This window comes from Uloborus diversus, chromosome 2 (genome assembly GCF_026930045.1).
Source record: "Uloborus diversus isolate 005 chromosome 2, Udiv.v.3.1, whole genome shotgun sequence".
Taxonomy (NCBI): Eukaryota; Metazoa; Arthropoda; class Arachnida; order Araneae; family Uloboridae; genus Uloborus; species Uloborus diversus.
This window is the reverse complement of record NC_072732.1, coordinates 214,265,891-214,288,343: the sequence shown is the minus strand read 5'-3', so window position 1 is coordinate 214,288,343 and position 22,453 is coordinate 214,265,891. Positions and strand designations below refer to the sequence as shown.

Genomic DNA, 22,453 nt, shown 5'->3' with positions numbered 1-22,453 from the left:
AAACTAAATTCCAAGCAATTAATATTTTACCACATAGCTCCCAAATTAAAGTAAAATATATAAAAGTTTTTTGAACAGCTAAGCTACACATGAGTGAAGTCTCAACTAATGTCTCAAAAATGTATTTTTGATGCTAAATGAGTGAATTATAGCAATCCAATTTAATTCATTCTTAAAAAATTAAATTCAAAACATTTTTACTAGAGAAAATGCACAAATGAAACAATTTTTAATGTAGCAAAACATAAAGAATTTAAATTGAAAAGATTCAAGAATCATCACAATCTAAAGAAGTTCTTCTGCTCTTATATAAAAGTTTGGTAAGACCTCCTTTGGAGTAAGCTGCTCAGTTTTGGTCTCCTTATCTTTAGAAAGATATTAATGTATTGGAAAGGGTTCAAAGGCGGGCTACAAGGCTAATAAATGGACTTTCTCATTTAGACTATGATTCCAGGCTTAGAAGGCTAAAAATGTACAGTCTTGAGCAAAGAAGAGACTGAGGGGACATGATTCAGTTGTTTAAACTTATTAAAATGAAAGATGTTACGGGGCTGAAGTTAAGCACTGAAAACAGGACAAGGCGTCATTGTTTTAAGCTATTTAAATCTCAGGCTAACATAGATATTAGGAAAAATTATTATTATAGCAGGGTAGTGGAACCTTGGAACAGCTTACTGGAAGAGGTGGTAATGAACACGGGAGTATATAGTTTTAAGATGGCCATTGATCTTTACTGGGGAATGTAAATTGACTAGGACCAGTCTAGTTGAGCTTAGAGCCTATTGCTGGTCGTCACTTTTGTATTTACATTTGTATTTATATATTTTTTAAAAAATCCTAAGTTCATGCAATCTAATCACATGAGCAAAGAAGAAAAAATTTCCACTCTTTATTGCAGTAGAAAATCTCAGATCTATAGATATACAGTCGAACCTCCATATATCAAACTTCCACATATCAAAATTTTCTATGTATCGAAATCGCAGCAAATTTCTATGTTCATTACATAGAAAAATTGTTTCTATACATCGAAAAAATCTCTATATATCGAAATTTTTTCGAGACATTCATAGGTTTTTTTTTCCTCTACTACTTTAAACTGTTTGTTTCATGAAAAATGAAGGTTATCGGAGAAAATTATGTTCACTAAAGGTTGCTACGAAATTTATAAGGAATCTGGGGTTCAGGGGTGTGTAGATAGGTCGTTGTTCCGTTCTGGAGTTCTTACATTCCCTCAAATTTATTTCAAATCTTATACTGTAACACTGTAAAATCAGTTTCAAGTTATGCTTTTTATCTTGATTATCAGTCCTAGTCTTTTTAGCTTCAGTAAAAATCATTCAAGTTAAGTAGATTGATTTTTAATTTATCTCTCGATTACATTGTCAAAACGAAAATCCCCTAATGTTGCAGATGAAGTTGAATTGCCGATGAATGAAGATGTATGACGGTGCAAAAATGTAATTTCTGTTAATTTTTGAATTATTAACTTCCATTTAATCTGATGCTTGTTTAAATTAGAAATTGGGTTTCATGCATGAAAATTAGCTTTAATTTTAATGTTTTAGGAGGTTTTTATGATAAAATAAGATCATTTCTATAGATCGAAATTTCTATATATCGAATTTTTTTTTTCTGCCAATTTGCTAATTCGATATATGGAGGTCCGACTGTATCTGTATACAGTAATAGCAATTAGGAGGTTTCTTATTTTAAGTAGCTCAGATTTTTCAAATGGGAGAAAGGCAGACTGTGTAAGAAGTCTGAGAAGCTAATTATTTTAATAGTTATATATATAAATAGGTGATGGAAAAATATTGACAAAAAAATATTTTAGAGACTTAACCAAATTTGACTTAAAGATATTGCGTATTCCTTAAAGTCACAAAAAATAAATCTTGTAATATCTCATATAAGTTATTTTCTCATATGATTACTGAATTTAAAAGCACATGGTCACACTTTTCTTTATTTGTTTTTTTCATTTTCTTTATTGTTGATCTAAATATGTAAAGTTACAATATAGGGGGGGGGGGGGAGGAAGTCAAAATATTTCTAAATTTGAATGTATCTTCGCAATGAAGTACGTTTTAAAAGTTTAAATTCCCTTCTTTTATGAGGAAATAACACTTCCGGGCTTATTGGCCGTGGTCTAATTGGAGGTAGAATTATCCCGAGTAGTTATGTAAACCGGGCGTATTGGCACCACGGCCAATAAGCCCGGAAATGTTATCTCCTCATATTGACGCTGGCCGTGAAAGCCTTAAACAGTATTTCCCTTCTTTATGTTTTGATATTCTTCATGTGAATGTGTGTGTGTGTGTTGGAGGGGAGGAGGGGGGGGGTATAACATGAATGCTTAATCATGAAAAATAGTGGGAGAAGGGTAGCACTGGAGTTACAAGGCCAAAATTATACATTTTTAGTTTTAAATTTTATGGTATATTAAAAATAAAAAAAAAAACTCCTAATTTTCTCCTTTTTTTTTTGAAGAATATTTTTAAACATTTAGGTGCTCACTAAACTAAAAGTTGTGTGCATGCTTGTAAAGAAAATACAAAAATTAATTACAGCTTTTAAAATGAAAAGAACAGACAGGTTTCATAAGTGAAAGTTTCCATTGAAAAACAGAGTGCAAAAACACCAGATCTTGAAAATAAAAATAAAAAAATACAGAAACCATTAAAAGCATAAAAAGGGTATAAAAAGAGGTTAAAACTCACAAATGCAAAGCTAAATGCAAACATTGAATCGATAAAATTCGAAATAAAAACAAAATAAAATGGGGGGGGGGGGGGGGGGAAACTAATGTAATGTTGATTTCAATGCTCATTTGTATGATGCAATATGTATTTAGGAAAAGGAAATTATAATTTGAAAATAACTTTTTTCTGAAAATTGCCAAAACATAATGGTCAAATTTTCAACCCAATTATAAGCATTTCAATTATTCATTTCCCCTTTGATAATATTGCACATTATATCAGTAATCATGGATGAAAAAATTACACCAAACAACATTGATTTAAAATTCGCTGAATAGTACTAAAAAAAGTATAAATCATTAATATGGCAGTTGTGGACTAATGTTGTTGTATTTTAACCAGTGAGTGGTGGTGGTTGTGAGGGGGGGGGGGGGGGGGGGTAATCAGCATGTCAGATTTCATAATTTAGGTTATTTTTCAGATATTCGTCTCAGATAAGAACAGAAAGCAATACTTTTTCCTTTTAATTTCAAATGATTATTGATTTAAAATATAAAACTTTACACAATGGGACTAAACTTTACTGAACTTATCCAGCCAAAAATATGCTAAGTCTTAAAGATCTAGCCTGCTACCATTAAGCGTTGTGTGCATCAACCTTTTACCTTTATTTACTCTACACTATTGCAAGATAAGAAGACGCCTTTTTTAGTTAAAAATTTTCACGGAATGCGTATGTTGCTTTCAGGAAAAATTTCCTACTGTATAACTCAACAGCTTACAGAAAGAACAGCTGACTGTTCTTTCTGAAAGCTGTACTGGCACCAGTAGTGTTGAAAAATTATATACTAACAAGTAATAGTATTAAACATGACAGAATTCACCCCCCCCCCCCCCAAAAAAAGGCTTGACTTAAAACCAATTTAGACTGAATGTTTACGGCTCTGAATACATATGGCGTTGGTAAAAATAAGAAAAATTGAGTAAATTTACTTTAAACTAATAAAAATAATGTGAATGAGATGAGCAAACATGACCCTTTATTTAATTTGGCTGAAAATAAAAGCTGCATCAAATGTAATTTTTAGCAATATCATAAACACATTGTTTAGCAGCACAGTAAACTTTTGTTGTATGCTGCTATGCAACTATTTTGTGACTGACAAAAAACTAATTGAGAAAAATAAATTGAAAAACAAAGAGAGAGAAAAAAAAAGATGACAGGACCATTTTGTATTGAACTAAAATAAACGGTTTCACAAGAATACTTTTTTCAAGTAAATTTCATTACATTTAAAATAAAATATTTTTTCCTGTTTACGAAATGCAAGACTTTTTAAAACCTTTCCTAAACAGCTTATAAATAAGAGATATGTTTTTGCGAATAAACACTACAGCTGAAACATTCCACCTGCACACTAATGGCATTCTTCTTAACTTGCAATAGAGTAAAACCTTAGCTGTTCAAAAAAAAATGCCCATTTAAAATCTTTGACTAGCTCACGTTCCAAAGCCACTTCATGAAACGACGAAAGAACAATAAACACAACAAATCTTTGAATTGAGCATGATGAAGAAGGTACTCGACTACCTCGGAATGCAAAGTTTCCAGACAGAAGTTTATCTCACTTTGATATCATTATAATAAGCATAATAACCTCCTACTACGAACACACTTTTAACAATATTTGAGCATAAAATTTCAAGAACGATCAAAATCCTTCGGGTGGCGGTGGAGGACTAAACATCAACATGGAGTCTGGCGAAGAACTTACCTGCTCAAAGTCCAGGTTTAGATTCAGCCGGGGCGAAAGTTCGAAGGACGACCTCAGTTCTGGCAGTGTGGGGCTATTGTCGATGGAGATCTAGAGATATTGGAGAGACAAAACGATTTTTTTTAAATGGTTTCGGCCGCTAAAAGAAAAGTGTGTGGTCTCCACAACACAGACAAAACATTCATTTTTCCACCTTATTTTCTGTTGTTTTTGATAACTTCAAACAAAATTCTGAGTTTTCAACTTCTTATTCAAGAATTAAAATACTGATCATTATGTCACCTATATTAGGCTGTCTCCCATATTCGAGAGATGCTTATGTGAATACTTTCAAAACATTTCAGAGTGTAACACCGATCTTACAAACATTTTATACAAAACTCAGCCCGGTTAGGGCAGAGGGTACACTTAATTGAGGAGATTTCTATAAATTGACACAACAGTCAATATGTTGATAGAGTGTTTACATATTTTAAAACTTATTTTAAAACTACATGAAAAGCCCTTTTTAAAGAACATGGATTAAATTTTCTGAAAGTCGAAATTTTTTGAGAGAAGACTTTTAGGACCTGCATAGCCTGCACAATGCTGCCATGTTAGGTTTGCCCCAACTATAGTTATCAAAATCTCTGCAAAAAAACTGCATGAAAATTAAATAATAATGAAAGTTAGGAGATTGTTTTTGAGCCAAAAAATATTAATTTCGAGAAGTGTCTATTTTTAAAACCGCAAATTTAGTGAATAGTTTATATTGCAATCAAACTAATACTAAGTTAATATGTAACTGATAAACACAAAGGTTTTTTACCGTTTAAAGTGTTAATACTCTGAAGAAAAGAATGCCAAAAAGGGACGCTTCATTCCGAAAATTGCGTGATATCACGATTAAATTTTTTAATACTGATTGAAGAATAAAACATTGGAGAATATGTAAGAGCATAATTAACTTACATTTGTGTTTTTTCTGATTGAAATGTTAATAAATAAATATTCATGTTATTTGCTATGTAATGCTTTTATCACCAAAGCTTTTTTTAATTACAAGTTTTTAACTGTATAAAAAATATATGAAAACCTGCAACGAAGAACAACTCAAAGCATTACTTTAAATATGTTTTGCAACAGGTATCCCTAGTTAAGATAATTTAAAATTTCAGAATATTTGCCTAATAATTTTTTACTAATTGAAAAGCGAAACCTCGAAAACAATGAAAGGTAAAAGCTATTTAAATTTCAGTAAAATACAGCATTAATTATGATTCATGATTTTTTTTCAGATCAATTTTTATAGATAGTTTCTACACTTTTTTTGTGGTATAATAAATTAGTTTTATTAATTACTAATTCAATGATATACTAGAAATTTGTGTAGATTTTATTAGGGATTATGCTGCTTCATGAGTTTTTTAGCTTAAAATATTGCTCAAAAATATTTTTCCAGAAAAACCTTCAAGTGCAATAATTATTTTAAACATTTCCTAACTGCCCTTAACTAACTCGGTTGGGTAGCTGAAGAACAGTTATTGCATTTGTCAAAACATTCATACTTTTGCTCCATAGCAATATTCTTTAAATGCATAACTTTTCATTTTATAAACTTTTGTTTAACTTTTTTCAATTTTGTAGAATTCCAATTTTTTTTAGGAATCCCTGATAGTTTTGATAACAGAAAAATGGATAAAAGTTTAAAGAATCTCATTGAATACTTCTAATTTTACCGAGCATAGAATTTGGAAAAAACAAACAAGACTTAAAAAATTAAGCAACAATTTTAAAGAAATTATATTTATTTTCCAAAACAGTGCTAAAACCCAAACACAAATTTTACATCACATTCTTTCAGACATTTAGACAAAGAATACAGAAAAGGAATGAACACAAACACTTTGCAGGTCCCTCGGAACTCATCCGAGCTTTTAACATGTCTTAAATGAACAAACAACACAACAGGATTTTACGCAGAAGGAAAAAAATATCACCTCGGGGGGAGGGGGGGGGGGATACATAACAAATTGCAGGAATATGAGCAAATATTTTGTCTCAAACAACAACCTTTATGAAAAATACCATTCACAACCTTTCTTTTTTTTCCTAAACACAGCATTTGTAAATAATTTTACATATGCATATTGACCATTATATAAATACAGCGTACATAAATATTGAGCTCCAACAATTAAAATCAATTGCACTTCATGTCATACATTTTTGATTTCATGGAAAGCAAAATTAATGCCTGAATAGGATTGAAAAGCAATTTAAAGTAAACATAAAACAGCACGCAATTTTTATTGCAGCAAATTGGAAGAGAAATATGCATTCAAATAAGATATAAAATTTACTGCAATGTATTAGGGATTTGGAAAAAAAAAAAAAAAACAGTATGCATTTTAGCAGCACATTCTAATCTGCACACATTTTTAAAATTTTATTTTGCTGTAATTATTTACTGTTTTATCAGCATAGTACAACACAGTTATCAAACACAGTTAAGAGATTCAAAGTGTTTTAATAGCATAGTTCCTTAGAAATACTTTCAATATAATGTCTGTGCTAAGAAATTTATGGTGTTTTATGTATATAATTTATGGTGGTTATACATAATTTATGGTGTTTTAGCAGTGAACTATAATCAGAAAGTTCAATCTCACATGAATAGTTAAACTTCTACTACCAATATAGCACATTTAGGGGTGAAATTAAAAAATTGAGGATGCTTCTAATTGCATTTTAACTTGAGTAATTAAAACAAAATCTTTTGAGCAATATATTTCTATTGCTTTATTAGACATGCCAGGAAGCTAAATTTTTGAAATTATTGTTGAGTTCATACCAAAAACGAGAACTGATTTAACGAATGCAAAAATTACAACACACACTTGCCTACAGCTTCAGAACTTTTTGAAAAGATATATATTTAATTGATGAGAGTATGCAACAAGGTTTGAAAATTTGTGATTAAAAAAAAAAAATTTTTTCACTTTACCAGAAAGAAATGACTCAAAAGAGTTTTGGAATTTAATTTGCTTTTCTTTTGAGGAACTGAAAGTTTCTTAGAAAAAATCAAGATTCTCGGCAAAAGTTTTGAGTGACGAGCAGTGATATTAAAAGATTTTACAAGGTAAAATATCAGCTGACTGTAAAACCGAATATTTCCTACAAGCTTACAATTAGCATTAAATTTTTATGCATAACATGTATGAAAACGAAACATTAGCCATGTGCAGTAAATTTGATTTTGCACAAAGCTCAAAAATAACTGTCAAACTATTCCCAAGAAATGCAAAGGCAAATATCACATGCATGCTATAAAATATTTGCAGCTTCAAAAAAGGGGAAAAAAATCCCTATAATCACAATGAGTGTTAAAATTTCAAAACAAATGCAATGTTTTAATCCCCATGGCAGTAAAAATGTCTTGAACTGCAAAAACTATTTTCTGTTTTCATGAAACTAAGAACATATCAAGAAAAGGGAAGATAACTGCTTTTCACAAAACACGAAACCACCAAAAGTGTCCAACAAGATGCTCAAGACACGAACATGAAAATGCATTTTTAAATACCGCTGACTAAATGCAAGGCTCATATCACAGGAAATACTTTCATGGACACAAACTCATAAGAAATACAGCTGACGAAAAATGCCACAAACAAATTATACCTTCAAAGCACAACAAACTTTAAAACTATCGATTCTCTATTTCTGTAATAAATAACTCATCATTTTACCAGTAATGTTCTGATTTTGGTAACTATAAAATACATAGTCACCAGCTGTTTTTTATTCGTAAATATTTTTCAAATTTTAAACATGTCTTAATGCCACACACAAAAACAAAATTTAAGCATTAACATAAAGCACATGATACAAATTAGGTAATGGAAGGAAGAATCTACGACGGATAATAGGAAAATTAAATATAACAGTTTAACATTAGGAACCTGGAAAAAAAGTTATTGTCCCACTCAAAACTACAATTTTTGAGCTTGTACATATGCTTAGCCAGTGGGCTTGTGAATTCATAATTCTAGCGGACACACATTTCCCCCCAAATTTTTAAAGTAACTGTATCACAAAAAGGATCAGGAATATTACATAAAGCTGTATTTAGAATTTAGATGCAGTATTAAGAATCGAGTCAGTAAAATTGATTTCTCATTTTTAAAAAAAAATGTTGTGTGAGAAAAACTTGATCAATGGTACAGTTATATAGAATTCAATGCAAATTTGCTTGACTTCATTTTCCTTCATCAATCTCCAAGTTTATCCCAAGTAAATACAAAAATCAATTTTCTAAGATTATAATTTCTTAGTTAAAATATTTCAAACCGAAATAATAGCGGGTTCCAATATTTCCTCTGATAGTGCAGTTAAAATATAAAATATTCAACATCAGATTAGAGAAAGAACAAGGTTTTAGTTTTAAAAAAAATATGGAGGAGAAACTCAATTGTCAAAGAGCAAAAAATACAATTCAATGAGTCTATGCCAGTAAAAAGTGGCCAGATATACATTAAAATACAGAAAAAGAAAGAAAATCTTTAAATCTCGTACTCATATTCACCTATAAGATCATTTTAAAAGCCTAAATTCACAACTTGGCTGTTAGTCGCTTGAACCATGCAGTAATAGACCAAGATATCGAATATAAGTTATTTCTGTGAATACTGTATTTTTTAAAAGTTAAAAGATCTGAGTGTAGATTATGACTATTAAAATTTGCATGCTACATATTACCTATGTGATTCTTAATGAGTTAAATTTGTCTCTAAATATTTTTTCATTTCTAATTTAAATGCATGTCGTTAGTCAATTATTATATAAAGTGAATCTCTATCGGTGAAATTCGTTGAACCTCTACAAGTGAAGTCAAAAATATTCATTTGTGTTATGATGCATGACTACATTTCTTGAATATCTAATTGCTAATCATATTTCATAAATAGCTGCCATTGTTGTTACAATATGAGAAAAGTGAATTGTAAAGTGAAAAACACATTGATTATTTGATCGCTCGAGACTTCATTCAATTGTTATAATTTAAAAATGACCAGAGCTCTTTAAGTGAATTGAACCAACTAAAATTTGCATAGCAAAAAAAAAAAAAAAATGTTTGTCATGTAACATTTGTAAAAATGCAAACTTGTACCTTCACAGCTTCACTTGTATTTTCATGAGTGCAACAAGATAAAAGGAGTACTAAATCATTTTATACTTTGCAATGAGAAATATATATTTTTTTCGTAACTGCTTGGAATTAAAATTGAATCAGCTGCCAAATATATAATGATAATATTTTACAAAAGATGAACTATATAACTATATCCCCAGTTATGATTTTTTCTCCACAGGTCACAATTATTACTGATTTGATAGTTTGTGGTCACCATTTTACGAGCAAAAAAAAATATCAGCTTTCGACATATAAACTCTTTTATGACTTAGGTTGTGACCAAGGTAAAACAAAAGCTGTGGAAACAGAGATATTGTATGTGATTGCAGTTTGATATTTAAGTGCTTTGCAATTATTGTCATACCATATAGCAGAGGCATTTTATAAAGTAAAATTCTGAAACAATTATAAAAAGTACACACCAACAAGCTCTCGAACTGATCAAATCGGTGCATTAACCATCACAAACCAAGGCACTGACAAAACAGACATTTAAAGACATCTGACTAATAAATTATGACTACAGCTATTTTACTTGCATTAGAGACTCGGGCAAAACAACTTCAAATATATTTTCGCAATGGATAAATTGCTACCAACAAAAGCCTCGAGCAAATCATATAATCAAAGTGTTATGACGAAGACAAAAGATTTTCTTTCTCTCTCCGACCACAGGCCTCAGAAACTCTCGGCCTTGACCAGCTTCCCCCCGCCCACCCGAGAGACAAAGGAGGCGTCGGCACTCACCTGTTGGCCGCTCTCGGGCAGGGGGAGGGGCTTGGCCACGCCTATGCGAACCACCCCTTTGGGGGCACCCTTCAGCGCCTGCACCGCAGCGTCCAGGCTGGCATTCTCCAGGTTGGTATCATTCACGAAAAGGAGGCGATCCCCAGGGATAAGGCGACCATCCTGCTGGGCCACGCCCCCTGGCACCAGGCTGCGAATCACGATCACCGTTTCATTGGGATTCATGGGATCCTGGGGGTGGAGAGGGAAAACTAATTAAATATCAGTGAGGAGGTGTCAAACAATCAACTGATAATTTGTATCAAAAATTATAAATGAAATTAAATATTGAGAATAGCTAGCTGTTGGCTTGTGCTGCCTGCAAATGCAACAGCCTGGGGGGAACAGAACTTGAAATGTTTCAGAGGGAAATTCACAATTTACTAAATGAAACCCCAAATATGAATAAATACAAAAATCATACATACCTACATCGAAAAAGAAGGTACATTATTAGTGTAGTAGACAATCTGCCACTCTGGTTATCTAGTTACTCAACAGATGGCGGCACTTAAGCTTCTATGTAAAGAACAAATTTTTTCAGTGGCGCCATCTATTGAAATGTGGCGAAACTTAACATTCGTGAGTAAATGTCTTGTTATTTCTGAACATTAATTTGTCTATTTACTTTTCAGAACAAATCTCATCATGTAAACTCTCTATCCTTGTACCAGTTAACTCTCCTTCTACTTCGGCAACTAGAATCATTTATTCTCGAAATGAAAAACATTTTTTCCTATAATGTTTTATATATTAATATTTGTTTAAATTTATCAAAATGAATGATATTAATGGATTAAATTTTTGCAACGAAAGCAGGACGAGGGGTCATTGTTTTAAGCTATTCAAATCTCAGGCTAACCTGGAAATAAGGAAAATCTACTACTTTAGTAGGGTTGCGGGTACTTGGAACAGCTTACCGGAAGAGGTAGTAATGAACAATGAGGTGGATAGCTTAGGGAGGGTCATTGATCTTCATTGAGGACTAATAAATTGACTAGGACCAGCCTAGCTGGGCCAAGAGCCTGCTGCTGCTCGTCACATTTGTATTTGTATATAGTTTTTAAATTTTTTTTTTTTTTTAATTTGGCTTGTTTCTGAAAAAATAAAACGTATTAGTCATTCCCAGGAAAAAGTCAAAGCTGAGAGAAGCTAAAATTTCAAAACTGAACAACATCTAATAGATGGACATTCATTTAGACAAAAATCTAGAGTTAACAGTAAATGGTAAGGAGCTACTCTACCCACATTCTGATTCATAACAAATATATGCTCTACCAAGGAGAAGGAAAATATTTAAAAGAAGTTGTGCTTAAGTACAAAACTTGAGTTTGCCTTCACCATTTTATCTGTTATAATGTAAAACGATAAGTCAAACAATTTGTTATTTTTCCCTCACAATATAACCTTGATTAATATTAAGAAACCACTGTAGAGGGAAAACAGGTAAAGATAAGGTACAATTAAAATGTGTATCTTCATTAAAAAAAAAAAACATAAAATAACATTTTAAATGATCAATAAAATCACAGACATATTTTGAATGATATGAGTGAGTTTCAGGCTTTTTTTGTCTGATGTCTTTCTTTGCAGTGAAAAGGGGGTTCTCCATGTCTGAATTTTATTCTTTTTTTTTTTCTTTTAATGCTTCACACATTGAGTATATCTGTTCAGGGTATCTTTGGGACATAATTTCTTGATTTTAAACTGTCCCCTCATGTTACAATACCTTTATTGCCATCTGTTGGCACAGAATAAAAGGAACACTACTAAACTAATGTAAAGTTATCCAGTATTAAGAAATAATAATAATAATTAGAGCCTTAGAGCCAGGCTAATTAAAAAATTATAATTAGCCTTGTTCAAAGATTTCTCGCCAATCAGGGTCGCTTTGAGCCACGTCGGAAATGGGACACCAAATAAATTGTTTCAATAAAAGCAATGCGACTTTTATGCAGAAAGATGAAATGTCTTAATGTTTAAATACTGCCCCACTCTACACTTCACAGCATCACAAGATTTCTATCATTCATAACATGGCGTAGAATATTACAATGTAGAAAGAACACTTTCAATAACTTCAAAAAAGTTTCCAAACAGTGATGACTTCTGAATTATTGAATGATGCAATGAACTGTGAATATTATAGCCAACTCGTTTTTGTAAAATACAAATTTGAAAACTTAGTTTCATAAACATGAAGAGAGCAAACAGCACTGGGCCTTTTGTGTTTTTTTTAAAGACAAATACAGTAATATAACATTATAACACACATATTGGGACCAGAGGGGCATTATAGGAATTTTGGCATTATATTAATCATCTCACAAATTTATGAACAATAGCCAGAATATATCAATAATACAATCGGAATAAGTCATAACTATAACTTAATTTAGGTATTAAAATTCAAATTATGAAATTTAATTGTAATTCATTAATATATAAGCTTCATAATTGAGTATTATTCTGCACAAAATGGTTTGCGTAGCAGCTGCGTTTTTGAGGACAACCTAATACAATTTTCTTTTCTGTGAATACTATTTTTCATTTAAAGTTTTGAATTAAGTTGAAATGATGGGGAAGTTTCAAAATTGAATTTGCTAAATTCTGCTGTTATATTTGTGATGCAGAGTGAGGGATTTTTTTAAAACCACACAACTTATAGTTAATGTCTGAAAAGTAGTGCTGTTTATAGAAAGTTGTGTTGCAATAGGTTGGTGATTTACAGTATTCTACTGTAAAACTAAAAAATTTGAAACAGAACACAGTTACACGGCATGGCTCAAAGTTACCCTGAATAACTTCAATCTTTTAAAATTGCAGAAATCTATCCAAACCTGGTAGTCAAGGATGCTGAACCCCAGTCCCCGGTCCCCTTTGGTGAGCTCGATGATCTGGGGCTCACTGCTCCACATAGCCAGTCCAGTCAGGGGCTCCAGGGAACGGGACTTGAGGCGGGAGGAGGGGCCCAGTAGGGTGGGAGAGCAGGGTACAGCCAGCGAACCATCGGACTTGGCCTTCACCAGCCGCTCGGGGGAGGGCCCGAGGGAGGTGAGGCTGCCCCCGAAGCCCCGCCCCCTGGTCCCGCCCAGAAAGTCCGGGGCCAGGTCGTACTCCAGGTGGGAGTGGCCAGGGGAGGAGGGGAGGGCGTCGTCATCTAAGGTGGGGGTCCGGCGGGCACACACCATCCGCACGTGCATGGGCAGCTCCTTGAGGGTGGCCACCACCCCAAGGTGGTCCATGCCCAGCAACTTCTCACCATTCACCTGCAAGAGAAAAAAATCAGGTCAGAGGCATGAATTATTATAATTTCTCATTCATTATCTGCAGATTGTCAAAAAAAAAATCATATTAATGAGGTGCGGACTATCTGTGCTTTTTTTTTCTCAACGTCTAAGTACTGAACTTCACTTAACCGGCTGCTTATTTCACGCATCATGAATTTACCCTTCCCACATGAAATAAACAACCCTACTGGTAAAGAAGCAGTCTCCATTTGCACTAAACATTTGTACTGTTCACTGGCTTATTGCCTTTGCTTTTACTATTATTACTACTACTTATTTGTAGATTGATTAATGGAAAGTTCCCACAGCGTTCTCAATAGTTTGGGACTGAATGAAAACTTTGAGATAAAAGATTTGAATTATAAGTCTTCGAGTTATAGAGAGTTGACTGTAGCTTAAAAATGATTACTTTTTCTCGTTTCTAATTTAGTCACTAAAATTGTATGCAAAAATCAAAAGCAACTTTCTTTTCTTCCATTGTGTTATTTGCGGATTATACAAAGTTTTCTGTTTCTTCAGGTCGATTTTAGGACCTGATGATTATATGCAGGAACTTATGATAAGCCGATTTAAAAATCAAAACGAAAGCCATAAACGGATTTATGGGGGGGGGGGGGGGAGAGAGGGGGGAAATGCCCCCCCCCAGTTTTGGGAGGACTTTATGTAGTAACAACACATCTTCCAAAATCTTAAAACAAAAAAATCATGCCTTTTTCTTTTTTGAATTGTTCAATGAAAATGAAGAGAAAAGCAAATGTCCTTTTCTGATGGGAGAAAGGCGGGAAAAAAAAACACTAAATATAAATAGTACAGCTGTCACTGGGGTGCTGAAAATGTGTCTAAATTCACTATTTTGGACTGAAAACCATTTGGGCAAGTATATGAATGAAAATATAGGCTAAACGAGCTATACATTAAGAAGCAACACTTAGAATAATTGACGATTATTTTAACAAATTAACAACATAAAGCAAAGGGGAAAAACTCCCCCTTCCCCATTCGCGCTAACAGAATGTTCTACTCGTTATGATTTGTGTCCACATTTCAAATATTTATTTGTGCATAATATTTTTGTTCTTAGTATATTAATTGGCCTTTTGAGAAATTCTAAAAAACATAAGTTTTTTTTCCTTCCCTCTCTCTCGTTTTAAGAGAAAGAGAGAGAATAAATACTATCGCAAACTGAATAAATTTCAGTTATCTGAGTGTTCTGATTAAATGAATCTTTTAACTTAGAAGGAGAATACAATTTTACTTACTTTATAAATATTGTTTAAAAATTAAGGTAAGTCATAATCATCTAAGTCTAAGTGAGTCAGTCCTTGTCATTATTGAAATCTAAATAATTGAGTCATCAAAAAATTTGGAAAAATTTCCTGAAATTTTAAAAGTCTATAAAAATCTAACAAAGATTGTTAAAATCGTAAAAATCCTTTAACCGTAAAAACTGACGAATTTTCGTAAAAATTACAAAAAATCAAGCAAAAATTTACAGGTAAGAGTGAATTACAAACAGGGTCGAATTTGCCTATAAGATAAACAAGCTGTTGCTTATGGCCCCTGCTTTAAAGTGGGTCCCTAACTCCCAAAAAAAAAAAAAAAATTCATGATTCGTTCCTTAAAAAAAGGAAATTGCTTGAAAAAACTAATCTCTTTTTTAAGTGCTTGAAAACGTGTGGCTACAAACCTTAAATTTTAAAATTTCTAACAAATGGTAGAGGGGGAGGAATGCCAACATATGTCAAATTCAGCTCCTTGCCACATCCTGTATTAAAAATGTAAAAATCATGGTTCTCACGTTTGTAATATATTATTTGAAGTAAAGTTTTGTGACTCACATGTTTCATACCTTGCTATTTATTCAATCCTGAATGCAGTATTTTGGAAATTCTTTTGTATTGATTGCTTTTATCTTACTTCTTCTGCATATTGTCTATATGTTTAGCACGGAAAAAAATACACACTACTTCTATTTCTTTTCGTTTTCTGCCCCACTTGCAACTGAAGAAAAGTTGTTGTCATGAGAAATCAATGGTTTCTTTTTTCTTTTAAAGTTCAAATAGTTATTTCTCCCAAAGTAAGAACAGGACTGCAAAAATTTACAATCAAGTACTAAAATACCAGAGACTGGAAAGTACAAATGAAGGGCGTTAAATAATTTTATTTATTCCAGAGTCCTTGGAAACAATTAGATAAGTCTTTGAAAATTCTAAGCAAAGTAGGCTCCAATTACTTCTACTGCATATTGTTAATCTGTTTAGCCAGGAAAAAAAATGATACACTATCTCTATTCCTTTTCGCTTTCTGCACCACTTATAATTAAAAAAAGGTTGTTGTAATGAGAAATCTAGTTTATTTTTTCTTTCAAACTTTAAATGGCTGTTTCTTACAAAGTTTGAACAATACTGTACAACTGTATAATCTAGTTATAAATTTCTATGTCTATCTAATTAACCTTTATAAGGCTTCAATATGAAGAATTTTATATCCATTTTACAAAATTTCCTCCGGGGGAGAAACCCCCGGCCCCCTAAAATTGGAGATATTCTATTTCCCACTTAAAAGGGAGCCGTGCGTCGCTCTCTTGATACCAGCTCCCTCTCTTAAGGTCAATTCAAAAAGGACAGCATGAAAACACACATTAATGAAAACGACACACAAAAAAGTAAAGCATGGACTTACGCATCATAGGAAACAGACAAAAACTTAGGAGTGGGGGGGGGGCAATAAAAATGTTGCTAAAAAAAATCCTGCCCCCCCCCCCCCCCAGGAACTTGGTCCTAAATCCGCCTATGATGAAAGCACCAAGAAGTAAAAGGTATTGAGTGGAAAGTTTGGAGCGGAGATAACAAGTACAAATGGTAGGAGAAACTCTTTTTTTTTTTTTTTTGAGGTAAGAGATGGCACTAGTAGCTATGGAAGGTGTTGCTATACAGCATGATTTAGATAAAACTTGTCGAAGAACTACCCACAGTTTGAGCTTTGCATGCATGTCACTCAAAACTTTACAAAAGTCCACACAGATCCCTCTGCTTCTCACTGACTCAATAACATTCAAAATAAGATTCGAAATTCAAAATTAATCATGCACTCTGCAAAAGGAGGTAAAAAAGTCTAAACACACAACAATTTAGTCCTTTCCCTGAATTCAGCCGACCGACACATTGTTACAGCAACACTAGATAACCAACATTAGCCCTCCAAAGCATTTGCTATTGTGATACACTTATATACACATGCATTTAAATATTATGTGCATATACAAACATATTGTTCACTGACATCAATAGTGGCAGGGTAGAAATGCATGGCAGGGTACAAATGATATAGTTAATGCTGCTACATTATTAGTATAGATACAAGAGAATAGGGAGGCATGTAGTCCAGACACAAGTTTTGAAACTGAAAGGATTTTTATGATTTAAAAAAAATAATAAAAAAGGAGAAAGGATCATAATGCATTCTGAATTGCAACAGCCAAGATCATATGCTAATGAGTTACTGAATGCACTGGATTTATTTTAACTTTCAGGGGGGAAAAAACCTAGTTCTACAATAAAACAAAATGCTTTAATCCTATTCAAATATCTCTGATCACAAAATATATGAAAAATAGTAATCTAACCTTTAAAAAAAGTAATCTTAATATTAAAATGGATTATTCTTCCTATCATATTAGGCAATAAAACGTTTTCTGGTTGTATATAGAAATCATTAACTGCAGAACAATAATCTGTGTAATTCACTGATGAGAAAAATGTACCGGTAATTTTATTATACAACTTACAGTGAAATCATTTTGCAACAGGTTTAATTATTGAAAGGTATGTTTTCTAGGGAAGATATGTTAATAATTAAAATATATACATTGAAAGAAATGTGTGTGGAGGAATTTAAAATAATGTAGAAAAATTCATACACTAAATGCTTCATATTATTAAAACCTAAACACACAACTTTAAAATATAGTTTTCACACATAGCTGAACTGGATTTTTTGCCGGCAAAAAGGTATTTTTGCCGGGACAGTGGAAAAAACCATGGCAAAAATGGAAAAAACCGGCAAAAATAGAAAAAATAGCAAAAACCTAGTTGCAAATAAAGTAGCATTATATTGTTAATCAAGAAATAGTGACAATATAATATAAATAATGCACTTTAATATTTTAGTTATGTTTCTCCATGTTACTTCTAATTTATAAGGTGAAAAATAAATAAAAAAGAAATGTTGGGATTGCAAAAATTAAGATTTTAAATGTTTGCTAAAACAATTTTTTCAGAATGAGCCAATTCCTTCAATGCTAAAACAAGGAATGTTTACTTAAGCTTAGTAAATTAATAAAAAGATTGAATTCTAATTATATGTATATATATATATATATATATATATATATATATATATATATATATATATATATATATATATATATATATATATATATATATATACATATATATATATATATATATGTATATATATATATATATATACATATATTAATCACTTTTTTTACCCCACTAAGATTTTTAAGCTATTTAATTAATAACAGAATATTTACTTGAATATAGAAAAATATTAACTTTTCCTCATTAAAGAAATACTGCATTTACATGCAGTACAGTACCTAAAGATTTCTGCACACTAGTCGCAACTCTTCAAATGTGTCCTGCAACATCTGCTGCAATAGAGATATTTCTCAAATTTTTCTTTTGTACAATCAAAAATACGAAACCGTTTGTTAGTTGCTTCTCTCATGAAATTAGTTTATTGCTATGCCATGCTTAAACAACAAATAGGTTTTGATGAAGATGGTATAGACTATGGTGATTTAAGTGATATTTCAATTTAAAGAAATGTGTATTTTGCTTTTTAATTACTTTTATTTCTTTTATTTTATAGTTATATCTAGATTAAGTATACTTTAGATAGATATTTAGTATTCTGTAAAAAATGCTACAATAAACAAGCTAATTACATTTTCAATGTAAGTTAATTATTTGTCTTAGATGTTACAAAGTGAATTTTGTGTTAATGTTTAAAAATTTAGAAATAAAAATGCACCATAACTTTAAAAGTAAGTTAAACCTTAAATTTTTTTTTTAACTATAAAAATAATTAAAATTTTATCAAAATCTTTTCATGCTTTTACTTTTATATAAAAGGCAAAAAAAACTGTTCGTAAGTTGTTAACACAATCTATTTTTGCCACTTTGGCAAAAACTGGCAAAAACCTATTTTTGCCGGGCGCTAAAAACCGTGGTTTTTTCCGCCCCCCGGCAAAAACTTGCCAACCCTGAGCTGAACACATTCTGAAAACAGCAATAGTAAAATACTATTACTACATTGCTACAAATCATTTGATTTTTCAAAAGCATTTTTAGCATCCTACTTATTCCATGATATACAGTTAGGATTGCTAGTTTATAACAAAATGTGTTTAATACTGATATAAAATTCAAAGCATAATTCATACTTAAGTTCTTTTTCAGCTTTATGTTCCTTTCAGTTAGAAAGATATTTTACACTTAGCTCTACATTGCAAGTCTTTAAATGATTTCAGAAGCACTTGCTAAATACAGAAAACTGTTCCTCTTCCTCAGCTTAATACACTAATACAATTAATTAATACAATTAATTCACTACTATCACAAAAGTATGGAATCATAATTTGTGATTCTATACCATTATAAAATTGATAAGCAACATTACTAATATGCATGTAAACGTTACACGAGTAGCTCAGAAGCAAAGTGTGGTTAGAAGCTAAAGTGGTTACGTAGAACAAAAAAGAAATAACCACTATTAGACAGCTTTTTGTTATATATCAATAACTAAGAAGAATATATTTTCCCTCATAAAGTTTACAAAAGTGAGAAACTAACAAATAATTTATTTATTTATATTCTTGACAAAAAAAACCCTCAGGCTTTAAACATTAATTCAGAACAACAATGTAAAAGTGCAAACCTTGCAGACAGAAAGGACTTTTTATTGTTGTTTTTTAAGATACAAAAAGTTCTTTTTTGAATACAAAAAGAGAATAGAGAGAGAGAGAGAGAAAGATGGAATTATATACTTTTAAAACATATGACAACAGATTTTTAACAGCAGTCAATGCAAAAAGGGTTGCATACCATACTAGTTAGAGGCTGTCAACAAATGATGTCACGCTTTGAGGGAGGAAGGAGGGGATCATGAACTTGTGTCAATTTCTGACAATGAGGAGGGTGTAACAAGAAGTGTGAGGACATGCACTTTTTATAAAAATTTGTCTATTAAAAAACGTGTGACATATGACAAAAGGGGGAAGGAGCATGATGATGTACGACACTTTGCGTGAAGTGCGATATCATTTGTGGACAGCCCTTTAGGGATATTGGCATTTTTTTTAGCATGAAAGCAAAGCAAGATGAATATGGAAAGAATATAAACTTGATTCAAAGTATACCTCCAACAACTCGTCTCCACTCTGCAGCCTCCCGTTGACCCCTACTGGTCCCTCGGGCAGGATGGATCGGATGTAGTGGTGAGGCCTCACCTCCTTCCCGTCCTCCACCTCCACAGTCCCTTCTAGGCTGATCCCCAGTCCTCCTCCTTCGCGGAACTTGGACAGTTGAGCAACCTGGAACACATTGATAACGTGTCAAGTGAAAAGTGCAAAATACAGTTTTATCTCCCCAGAATCCACATTTATGAGCTTAACTAATGCCAATTACATTTTAAAAGAATGGACACTGAGCATTTGAGAAAGGGCGGAACATAAATTGCAGAAAAAAATTGAATGTGTCTCACAATTTCCTCTGGGGTTTAATGGGATCGTTAAAACAAGCATATTACCAATACAACAACAATGCCGAGTTTAATAGAGAAGGAAACTATACAATTTTTGTTTCCCCAATGTTCGATATGTGAACTTTTGATAATGCGGCAAATATCAATTCTAAAGTCCAATTTTTGTTCTACTCACTGTAACACATGGATGCATCATCACTTGCCAAACAGGTAACTCCATAAAACAGAAAGTTGAGAAAAGTTATGAAGAAGATAGTGTTATCCATAGGAGTGAAGAGGCCCTCGTGTTACATTTTCTGCCATCACATGGTCAGAAATGTATTGAATCAAAACTTTAATATAAATTCACATGCTAAGTATTGATTCAGCACTATTAAAGCAGAAGTGATGATTTTTGCAAAAAGCGGAGTAAATCAATTTGGCAACTGAGGCATCCATATAACAAAAGTAGTATAATAGCAAAAGTAGTGATCTTTTGGAATCTTCTGAATATCTGGCCACATGGGGCATGAAAAGATGATCCTTGATATAATCCCATAAAAAATTGTCAGACAGTGGGGGTACCCATTTTGTTGGAAAATGAACAATAGATCAGGATGAGTTTCAGGGAGGGAAACAAGAACTGGTAACGACACCAGTAACAGACATGCTTAAGACATAGCTTTCAGGTTAACTCAATTTTCTGAGTCTTTTGATGTATTTAGACTTTTAAAACTATTTTCTCTCATGCAACTACATCTCATCTAACGTTTGGCTGCTTCTGGATCATCTGAATTAGTTCTATTTTTATTTGCTCAATTTTGAAAAAAGGTCCGACACCCAGTAACAGACACTAAAAAATCTGATGATACCCAGTAACAGATAGGATGAGGAAAGGATAAGTACAGGACAAAATTACTTTTTTCTCTTCAAAATGTGCAGAAGATCTTTATTTTTAGAATTAAAGCCTTATTAAATTCAAATGTACATTAAACATCAGCTGCCCTCGAGGTGTCTGTTCATATCCTTCCACCACTGCCTTGTAAATACCAACTGGCTCATAAAATTCACTCTGATAACACTAGACGGTTGCACTGTATTCACGAGCTACAGCAACACCAGTTTTATTGGCCTAAAATTCTTATTATTTATATCCAAATTTATGACTGTCTGCAGTGCTGGATTTGGAAGTGTGGAGGCCCCGGGGCAACGAAGGAGTGGAGGCCCCTAATCAGGGTTCGGAAAGATCATCATATTTTCGAAAATATGCAATACTTAGATATATATATGTATATATCCGATATTTTCGACCCGTGAAAGTTAGGATATTTTGTAAAAGTTTTATTTGGGGGGCCCCTTTGTTGTGGAGGCCCCACACTTTGTTGGGGAAGGCAGGTGGGGCAGTATCCCCGCCTGCTACTGGCCGCTACCGTCTGTTACTGGTGCCGGTACTCTAGACCTTAGACCCTAAACCTAGCTGACCGTGCAAACCTTGTTCTGCCACATAAATTATTTCTAGCGAATATTTCCATTGTTAATTACAAAATAACGAACATATTGCAAGTGAGTGTAGATGGAATCAATTACAGAATGAGGAATGAAGCGCTGTAGACGACGATGATTGCCTATAAAAACAAAAAACACCAACCATTCATTTTCTCAATACAATGTTTCATTGACGTAACAAATTCATTGTTTGATCTCTTAAAAGTTAGCTGATCTGTTAAAACTCAGTTATATGTCACAACACAAAAGATTCAAATATCGAACATTTGGAAAACAAAAACTGTAAAACTTTTATATCCAGTAAAGTCAATTTTATTACTGTATTGAGAATGTTAGTTTTAATAAACCTTCAAAAACCCAGAGAGAATTGAGACACACCCTGCCTTATACACAACTTAAAAAGACTAAAAAAGTAATTGTCGAAAAGTTGTATCAATCAAGCAG

At 32.4% G+C, this 22,453-nt stretch overlaps 1 protein-coding gene across 1 annotated transcript in view; it reads right to left on the bottom strand.

Annotated features, from left to right (window-relative positions):
* Positions 1-22,453, bottom strand: part of LOC129216790 (patj homolog) — a 692,348-nt gene that overhangs the window by 136,047 nt on the left and 533,848 nt on the right. The window contains exons 14-17 of the mRNA XM_054851005.1: positions 20,181-20,354; positions 13,283-13,711; positions 10,404-10,634; positions 4,481-4,570 (exon numbers count right to left, since the gene is read on the bottom strand). Of these exons, the coding sequence (XP_054706980.1) occupies positions 4,481-4,570; positions 10,404-10,634; positions 13,283-13,711; positions 20,181-20,354 (924 nt within the window). The remainder of the gene's footprint in view (positions 1-4,480; positions 4,571-10,403; positions 10,635-13,282; positions 13,712-20,180; positions 20,355-22,453) is intronic.